The following is a 10,331-nucleotide window of genomic DNA, read 5'->3' on the forward strand; positions in this document are numbered from 1 at the left end:
ATAGGAACACATTGTTAAGAAAGAGAACACAGACACAGACTTGGCTGATTTTTTTTTTCCTCACAAAATTGTCTCATAAATGTACAAATTTCTTTTAATTACAGAACTAACACAGTTTAAGTGATTAATTTTAATAGAATTATTTTTCTCAGAAATATGCTGTAATTAATTTAAGGTTATTTATCCCAACTTTTCAATTTTTTTCTTAGTTGACTTTGTTTTAAAAGATCCCAGAAAAAAAGATGATGATGGCAAGATAACTGAACTCCCACCTCACCGTGCTGAGTAAGTGAGCATGTGTCCTAATGGCATTCACTCTGTATGACCAATGATATATAACTACTGCCAGATTTTAAAGAGATCCCCTCATGTTTGCATGTCCTCATATGTGCATATATTTCTCATATATGTGTTTTGATTTATATGTTTTTATATTACATGTTTATAAATATATTAACTATATTTTATTTAAATATATATTTCTTCATAAATCCATAATTTCTCTTCATTACACAACTAACACAGTTTAAGTGATTAATTTTAAAGGAATTACTTTTCTCAGAAATATATATATATATATATAAGTATATACACACACACTTATACATGGTATATATAGAGTTTTCTCATAAGTGAATCTGAGAGTCCCTGTCTCAAATCAAAACTATACCAACTAACCAAACAGCCAAATTAAAAATGTTGTGAGCCTGGCAGTGGTGGCATACACCTTTAGTCATGGGACTCAGGAGGCAGAGGCAGGCAGATCTCTGTGAGTTCAAGACTAGCTTGGTCTACAGAGCAAGTTCCAGGAAAGTTGGGGCTACACAGAGAAACCCTGTCTCAGGAAAACACCAAAAGCCAAACAAACAAAAACTTACTTAACAAATGCACAAGACACAACTCTTGTGGAGATGATTTGCTATGGCCTTGTGTTCCTTAGCATGGAGATCAGGCTTCAGATAGTGAAACATGAACATTTGGTGACAGCTTGTAAAAAATAAATATTTCTGCAACATTGAAAAAGACTAAATATATCGATAGAATATTTCAATTTATTTATGGATTCAGAACATATGGTAAAACAAAACACTTATTGTACATTTTCCTTAAAAAGTAGAATTTAGGAATACAGCTCTTAAATATTTGAAAAGTAAAACATAGATTAAAATAATTTTAATTTTCTCGACAATAGCACAAACTTTATATGGTAAAATTCCTAGTTAAACATGACAAGCTGTCATCATGCTGAGGCTGGGCTGCTTATGGAGTAGAGATGGAAGCAGGGAAAGGGATAGAAACATTTCCTTCTATTCAATTGAGGTCTGCTGTTCTGAGAGCTGATACCATGGAAAGAGAAAAAAACTTAGGATGGGCAAACTGTAACTGTCAATAGAGGAGGAAAATGAAAAAAAAAGAAGTATATGTGTGTGTGTATATATCTATTCTATACACATACACGCATGCATGCACGCACGTATGCGTGTGTGTGTGTGTGTGTGTGTGTGTGTGTGTGTGTGTGTGATGTCCTTCAATTTGGTATGGAGGTGCATTAGGAAGAGAATGAGAAAGCCAGAGTTCCTGAGGCAGCACATGGAAAGACAGGCAGATCCAGCAGAATGTCAGGGCAGCTCTAGGGATTCTGCTGAGGTGAAAACTATGGAAAGGAAAATATACTACCTCATTGTCTTAGAAAATATACTACCTCAATGTCACAGCATTGCCATTGCTGTGAAGAGATATCATGACCAAGGCATATCTTATAAAGGCAACTTTTAATTGGGGTTGGCTTATGGGTTCAGAGGTTATCATCATGGTAGGAAGCATGGCAGTGCCCAGACAGGCATGGTGAAGGACAACCTGAGAGTTCTACATATTCATCCAAAGAAAGCTAGGAGCAGACTGTTTTCTAGGAGGCTAGGAAAAAGGTCTCAACGTCCGTGTCCACAATGACACACTTACTCCAAAAGGGCTACACTTAGTCCAACAAGGCCATATTTCCTAATAGTGCCACTCCCTGGGCCAAGCATTTTCAAACCACTCTACTCATCAAAGGGCTAATTACTTTCCCCCTCTTTTTAGTATGGTTTAAGGTGAGCCTGTGTTCCTAGAGGAAATTCCACTTTCTTGTGGAGTGGTTCTTTGGTGGAGTGATTGACTGTCAAGTTGTGGCTCAGTCTGAACTCGATCACCCATAGTATGTTGATGTCAGATTAAGGAAATAAACAAACACATTTCTCCTTAGTGTCATTTAATCAAGAGGGAGCCCAGATTTGAAATCTCTACTCTACTCTTCCTTTGTATTTTTTTTTCTGTTGTTGTTGTTGTTCTGCCTTTCTGCTATATGAGTGTGAAACTGTGTCTGTCTGAATATTGTCTTATGATTCTGAGTGTCCCTGTCTCTTTGTCTCTGTGTGTATCCCTGTGAGCTTGTCTCTAATAAAGGGCTTCCTGAATGTTGTCTTGTGAATCTCTCTCTCTCCNCCCGCCTCTCTCATTGCTGTGTGTGTCCCAAATAAAGGGCTTTTCCCCTTCTCTTTTATTAAACAATACAGAAACCATCTCATGGAGAAAGAATAAGGGATATTTACAGGAATCTTTGTAAGGCTACTTTATCCTCCTATTTTTACTAAATTATCATCATAATGCATAAACAAGCATGTGCATTACTCCCGGAAGAGTATGTGATTTAAGATTATAGCTATTTATTAATTTAGATTGTAAAAGTTAATTACATAAGAAATCTAAGGTTTGTTTTTACATTGTTTACTTAAAGGCATTTTAAACAAATAGATTGAGCACACAGTAGGATAGCAGTCTTAAATTTAAGTGACCTTAAGGTGCTTTATTATTTCTGACTGAGGTCCAGCAAAAGTTTCATTTTCTTTGAATGTAAGAGTTTTGTTTCGTTTTGTTGTTTTTTCTTAATCAAAATGTGTTGACACACAACTGAATTGACCCATTTATGCTTTTGTAACTTGGTTGTCAGCTTGGCATACTCACCCAGAGAAGTGACCCCACCTAACAGTCACTACAGAGCCCTGTCAAGGCCACTGTAGTATTCTCCCATTTGAATAGGTGGTCATAAACTCATTGAGGAACCAGATGAAGGATCACACACTGCCTCATGTTTCTAGCATTTCTGGCCTCTAACCATGGACTTTATTTATTTATTTATTTATTTATTTATTTATTTATTTATTTAGGTTTAAGGCCAAAGACTACAATAAAATACAGCCATTAAACTGCCTGTCTCATTTCTGTCTCCTGTCCTATCTTCTTTCTGCTACAGAGGTAACACTAACTGCCAGTTAGGGAGCTGGACAATGGAATCTGATTTCTCTTTGTTACATGGGGTCATCATGTGTGGCACTTGGGCTGCCAGTGAGCCTATCTAGGACACTTGGAAATTATATTAGTGGTTATATTTATGCAACAACCAGATGTAGGGAAAAGAAGAAGTCTTGACTACCTAAGTCAAGTGTTAAATAAAATTGATGATAAAATTATGGCCACAAAGTGGACATATTCAAGTATACAGATGCTTGAAAATACTGTAAATCAAATGTGCATTTGATATACCTGACCATGGAGTACCATAGCTTAGTGACACAGTGTACTACAGATTCATTCATGGGTATCTTGCCAGCTGCACAGTGGGCTACCCCACAGTGCACTGCCTAGCATCTTCAAAGTCAGCTCAGGAGAAAGTCAAAATCCAAATGTGTTGCTTTTCTAGGATCATGGAGCCAGAAATCTCAGAAGTCCAAATATGGTAAGGATATACCACAGAGGATATCTTACATATTTGAAAACATGTAAATATATTTGAAAATATGTTTTCAAATAAGAATGGTTTTGTGTGTGTGTGTGTGTGTGTGTGTGTGTGTGTGTACACTTGCACTGCGTGATTTGTAAATGATTTGGCTTTAACTGTCAATTTGACAATTTAGAATCACCAGGATGAGAGTTCTAATAAAGAACTATCTATATCAGGTTGTATTATAAACCTATCAGTGGAGGATTGTCTTGGTTGTTCATGTATAGAAGAAAACTTAGCCCATTGTTGGTGATACCATTCTCTACATTGGGCTCTGAACTAATCAGCATGCATATATTAGCTCTTTGCTCTTGACTGTATATGATGCAATAGCTGTTCTGAGCTTTTTCCTTTGTGACTTTCCTTCTACAATGGGCTACAATTTGGAATTGTAAACTGAAAACTTCTCTTTCCCTTACATTGCCTTTTGTCAGAGTATTATATCACAGCAACTGAAGTGAAGCTCTAGTCTCCATTTAGAAAAGCTAGCTTGCCATTTTTTGCAGTTTATCATTGTACATTATTTACACATTCAAAAGTATTTAGAGACAAGAATGCCTTGTTTTAAAATATGTTAAACAAACTTCATGATTATTGTCAAGATTAAGTTAAGCTGACCACAGAGTATATATTGTAGAATATAATTACATATTTTGTAATTTCTACTACTCTTTTTTTCATTCATCCTGATCACAGCCTCACCCTCCATCTCCTCCCTTGAGGCACATCTCTGCAGTGCTAGGTGCATTCTCTCCCACTGAGGCCAGACAAAGCAGAGTAGTTAGGGGAATGGGATCCATAGGCAGGCAACAGATTCAGAGACAGCCCCTGCTACAGTTGTTGGGGGACCTACATGAAGACCAAGCTGCATATCTGATACATATCTGTAGGGGTATATTTTGTATTTTCTTATATTTTTGGTTGTGAGCCTAGCCTTTAATGGCTGATCTATCTTTCCAGCCCTGTAATTTATTTTCTTTTCTTTTTAAAAATTTTTTATTAGGTATTTACTTCATTTACATTTCCAATGCTATCCCAAAAGTCCCCCATACCCTCCCCCCCACTCCCCTACCCACCCACTCCCACTTCTTGGCCCTGCCGTTCCCCTGTTCTCTGAGGCATATAAAGTTTGCAAGACCAATGGACCTCTCTTTCCAATGATGGCCAACTAGGCCATTCTCTGATACATATGCAGCTAGAGACACAAGCTCCAGGGGATACTGATTAGTTCATATTATTGTTCTACCTATAGGGTTGCAGACACTTTTAGCTCCTTGGGTACTTTCTCTAGCTCCTCCATTGGGGACCCTGTGATCCATCCAATAGCTGACTGTGAGCATCCACTTCTGTGTTTGCTAGGCCCCGGCATAGCCTCACTAGAGACAGCTATATCTGGGTCCTTTCTGTAAAATCTTGCTAGTGTATGCAATGGTGTCAGCGTTTGGAGATGTGTTTTGCAGATTGTATCTTGTATCTTGGGAATTCTAAATTTCTGGGCTAATATCCACTTATCAGTGAGTACATATAATATGAGTTCTTTTGTGATTGAGGTGCCTGACTCAGGATGATGTCCTCCAGGTCCATCCATTTGCCTAGGAATTTCATAAATTCATTCTTTTTAATAGCTGAGTAGTACTCCATTGTGTAAATGTACCACATTTTCTGTATCCATTCCTCTGTTAAGGGACATCTGGGTTCTTTCCAGCTCCTACCTATTATAAATAAGGCTGCTATGAACATAGTGGAGCATGTGTCCTTCTTACCAGTTGGAACATCTGGATATATGCCCAGGAGAGGTATTGATGGATCCTCCGGTAGTACTATGTCCAATTTTCTGAGGAACCACCAGACTGATTTCCAGAGTGGGTTGTACAAGCTTGCAATCCCACCAACAATGGAGGAGTGTTCCTCTTTCTCTACATCCTTGCCAGCATGTGCTGTCACCTGAGTTTTTGATCTTAGCCATTCTCACTGGTGTGAGGTGGAATCTCAGGGTTGTTTTGATTTGCATTTCCCTGATGATTAAGGATGCTGAACATTTTTTTCAGGTGTTTCTCAGCCATTCGGTATTCCTCAGGTGAGAATTTTTGTTTAGCTCTGAGCCCCATTTTTTAATGGGGTTATTTGATTTTCTGGAGTCTCCCTTCTTGAGTTCTTTCCTGCTTGTGGACGTTGTACATCGTGGTGCGGAGCCTAGTGCGCACCACGATGTACAACGTCCACAAGCAGATCGTGGTTGGTGCTCTACTACTGAGCCAAATGCCCAAACCAATGCTGCTTTTGATTTTTAGGGAAGATAATTCAGTTTTTCTTTTTTTCTGTTTCAGAATAGAAGTCTTGCCAAAGCCATGGAGGAGGTCTTTCCTATCTGCATGCAGTTACATTAGGGATCACTTGAATGCAATGAACCCTATGATGCTGGCTGTGCTGGATCTGTGGCATAGCACTTTTAAGTGAGTATTTCTGGGCTTTTTGAAACTAAGAAAAGCTTGGGTTTATTTATTTAATGTCTGTGAGTGCTTTGCCTACAGGTATGTGTGTATACTATATGTGTGTATACTATATGTGTACTATATGTGTGTATACTGTATGCTGGGTGCCTGGGGAGGTCATTGGATTTCCCCAGGTCTGGAGTTAGGGTTGACTGTAAGCCTGCAGTGTTGGTTCTAGGAGATGACCTGGGTTTGTGCAATAATAGGTGCTTTTAACCACTAAGCCATCATCTATGCCCTCTTACTAAACTTCATTTTAAAAAGATATACTTTTGGTCATATCTGGTTTATTTCTTTTATTATTTTAATTATAAATTAAAAATATAATGCAAATAGGAAAATATGGTTTTAATAAATAATATGTAACATATAGAATAATAAGTGAACACTGTCTTTTACATCTAACTCATCGTACATGTCTTCTCTGTCTAATCACCGTGGGTGGTTTAAGGATACTCCTAGCTAGGGGACTTAGTGTCCATTCCTTGTTTTCAGTGACCCATAACATTAGTTGCTGCAGTGCTCAGAACAGTTCACAAACGTGATAAACATTGCTCAAATTAACAGCCTGCACTGAAGTTCCCTGACAGCTGATGGAGAGTGTCACCTGCCTCCCAGGAGTTTCTAGTGGGGCCCGAGCAGCTGTGGACAGAAAGGGCTTAGCAGAGGTGGATATAAAGGTTTCTTGGTGCACCTGGAGCAACAAGCTTTGCCCCTTCAGCAGAAGAGGACCTGCCATGTGGTCTGGGGATGCTAGCTTAACATGCTCTCTCTCAGAGGCCTGTTACAAACTCACAGAAGTACTCCTCTCCAGCAATATGCTGACATGGAGACATGGTTTAAACTTTATAGAAGTAACGCAAAATTTAGATTTCTTAAAGACAGCCTTCCTTTAGACCCCCTAAAACCTGGGGCATCCCTGCACCTATGAGAGCTGTGATATCACCCTTCCTGTTTCCTCCTCACAAGCCAAAGAAGTGACACACTGAACAGTTGCAGTGCTGAGGACATTTTCTACATTGTTCTGTGATCATTTAACCATATGCCTGTGGATGCCCCCTGTGGTGGATTGAATATGCTTAGCCCAGGGAATGGCACTATCAGGAAGTGTGGCTTTGTCGAAGGAAGTGCATCACCACAGGGGTGGGATTTGAAGCTCTGCTCAGTGCAGAAAAGCCAGGCTTCTCCTAGCAGCCTTCAGATCAAGGTGTAGAACTCTCAGCTCCTCCCACACCATGCCTGAGTACATGCTTCATTGCTCCTGCCTTGCTGATGATGGAGTAAAACTCTGAACCACTGAACCTGTAAGCCAGCCCCAACTAAATGTTGTCCTTTATAAGAGTTCTTGGTCATGGCATTTCTTCACAGCAGTAAATCCCAAACTAAGACACCCTCATATATACATGCATCCCACAGACACATTCTATAATGAGTGATTTGTTGCAACATCTTAAAGTGTAAGAGTTTAACAAATGTTTTACAAATAAATAAAGATATGTTGTATTATTTCCCCCAAAAGTATCTTACAAGCATCCCCATGACTTATCTGGGATTCAGCAAGTCCTGTGTCTTTAGAAATTCACACAGGTGTAGGATTTGGGGCTTCCTTGGCAGAGACCTTCCCCTTCCCATGCTCCCTGCTCCTCAGGGCTTCCTTTTGAAGAAGTTTTATACTTGGTATTAGAAGCCAGCATATGCCAGCAAGATTTTGCTGACAGGACCTTGCTATAGCTGTCTCTTGTGAGGTGATGCCAGTGCTTGGAAAATACAGAAGTGGATGCTCACAGTCATCTATTGGATGGAACACAGGGCCCCCAATGGATGAGCTAAAGAAAGTACCCAAGAAGCTGAAGGGGTCTGCAACCCTATAGGAGGAACAACAATATGAACTATCCAGTACCTCCAGAGCTTGTGTCTCTAGTTGTATATGTAGCAGAAGATGGCCTAGTTGGCTATCATTGGGAGGAGTGGCCCTTGGTCTTTCAAAGATTATATGCCCCAGTACAGGGGAATGCTAGGGCCAGAAGCAGGAGTGGGTGGGTTGGGGAGCAGGGTGGGGGGAGGGTATAGGGGACTTTCAGGATAACATTTGAAATGTAAATGAAGAAAATATCTAATAATAAAAAAAAAAGAAGCCAGCTCTGAATGCATCAAGCTTTATCACCCTTTCAGTTCTAACCCTTTCTGTGAAAGTCCAGTTTAAATTCTCACCAAATATACTCTTCCACTTAGCAGTGATGCTCCACAAGACATATATATGTATATATATGTCTTACTTTTAAAATTTCAGTCACTGTTATGGTTTGGGTCTGAAAGGTCCCCTATGAGGCTCATATGTTTCAGCTTCAGGCTTGTTCTCAGTTCTTCGGTATTCAGAGGTAAGGCTGGGGGGAGAGAGTGGATGGAGAGTGCTCTGGCCTCAGTAGATTAATCAGTTTGTGAGCTCACCATTCATAGGCCTGTTGGGAAAGGAAGGAAACTCAGGAACTAAGGAGGTGGGTCTTAGCTGAAAAGTGGATCCTGGAGGCCTGCCCTCAGAGACTGTATCTTGTCCTCAGGTCCTTCACTTTTTAAAAGCTCTTTGCCTTTCTCCCTTTTTCCCATCTGCCTTGGCCTCCCTCCTCCCAGCTGCCATGAGCTGAACACTTCTTTGTCATCATTATCACTCCACAATGAAGCTCTGCTTCACCACAGACCCTGAAGCAAGAGAGCCAAGTAACAGATCATGAACTGAAACTTTGGAAATCAGGAACCAAAACAAAGCTTTCTGCCCTTGTCTTGCATTGTGTCACAACAACAGAAAGCTGACCACCACAGAAAATCTCATGTTCTTGACAGTTGAGTTTTATAGAGTACAGATTTTGATGATAAATCTAGGAATATGGTATTTTTTCGGAACAGATAATTTAGCAAAATCATAAACACCACAAAATCTTTATCTTAAATTGCTGTTTATTTTTATCTCTTTTAGGAAATTACGTCTAGTTGACATAGAAGAGTTTCACAACCGCCAGGATGCATTAGAGCTGTCAGAATTTCAGAACATTGTCATTAAACACATGGAATCTGCCAAGGAGACGCTACTTAAAACGTAATGTTTTGGACTCTCAGTAGGAATGTTTAAGTTTAGAGATGTGATTGGTGAAGTGTTTCATTTTAACAAGTTCTAGAAAATCCACTTCAACAGATTTTTCGTTTGTTTGTTTGTTTTTAAAACACATTTCTGTCTCTAATTATCTTGGTTTGTAATGTGTCCAGATGTTGCAGACAGCAATGAGTAGAAAGAAGTTGAGATGCTTGTCACTAACAGTAGCCTTCTTATAAATGTGTTGCTATGGCCTCTGCACTGTGAGCTGGTGGACACCAGGCAGAAATGATCATGCCCTAGTCACCACCAGGCTTTGTGTGACATCTACATGCTAGGCACAGGCTGTGCTCTCTCATGGCTTTGGGTGAGGAACATAGAAACATTTAGAGGATGACCCAGAAGGGAATGCATATGGCTTAGAAAGTTTGTGACCTCAGTGTTATTAGATCTATTAAAAACAATTAAATGTCTCCTTGGATTGGTCCTTCAGAATGGAGTAGACACATATGCCAATTAATTACATAGGAGCAAGACAACTACAAGGGCCCACATAGGACAATTGTCTTTAGCTTGGTCATTAATTTATTAAATATAGGACATTAAAATTAGATCAAATTAAAATTAACAAAAGACACAAAAGTTTTGACCACCTCATGATTTCTAAAAGTTAAGTAGAAATGTATGTTGATTATTTAAGATTAAATATATCTTTATCTTTTTCTCCAATAAATTAAAATAATATTACCCTTTAAATTTAACCTTTTTATTTGATTATATATTAAGTTATATACCATTGATAGAAAACTAAAAGTAGAGAGCAGATAAAGAATGGAACTGTAGCCGGGCGTGGTGGCGCACGCCTTTAATCCCAGCACTCGGGAGGCAGAGGCAGGCGGATTTCTGAGTTCGAGGCCAGCCTGGTCTACAAAGTGAG

At 39.3% G+C, this 10,331-nt stretch overlaps 1 protein-coding gene across 1 annotated transcript in view; it reads left to right on the top strand.

Moving 5' to 3' along the window:
- Positions 1-209: 209 nt before the first annotated feature.
- Positions 210-10,331, top strand: part of LOC110287785 (dynein heavy chain 7, axonemal-like) — a gene marked incomplete at both ends in the record, with an annotated part of 32,036 nt that continues 21,914 nt past the window's right edge. Inside the window, 3 exons of the mRNA XM_021154318.1 lie at positions 210-285; positions 6,145-6,270; positions 9,281-9,400. Coding sequence (XP_021009977.1) covers positions 210-285; positions 6,145-6,270; positions 9,281-9,400 — 322 coding nt within the window. The remainder of the gene's footprint in view (positions 286-6,144; positions 6,271-9,280; positions 9,401-10,331) is intronic.

Source organism: Mus caroli, unplaced genomic scaffold, assembly GCF_900094665.2.
Source record: "Mus caroli unplaced genomic scaffold, CAROLI_EIJ_v1.1 scaffold_14375_1, whole genome shotgun sequence".
NCBI lineage: Eukaryota > Metazoa > Chordata > Mammalia > Rodentia > Muridae > Mus > Mus caroli.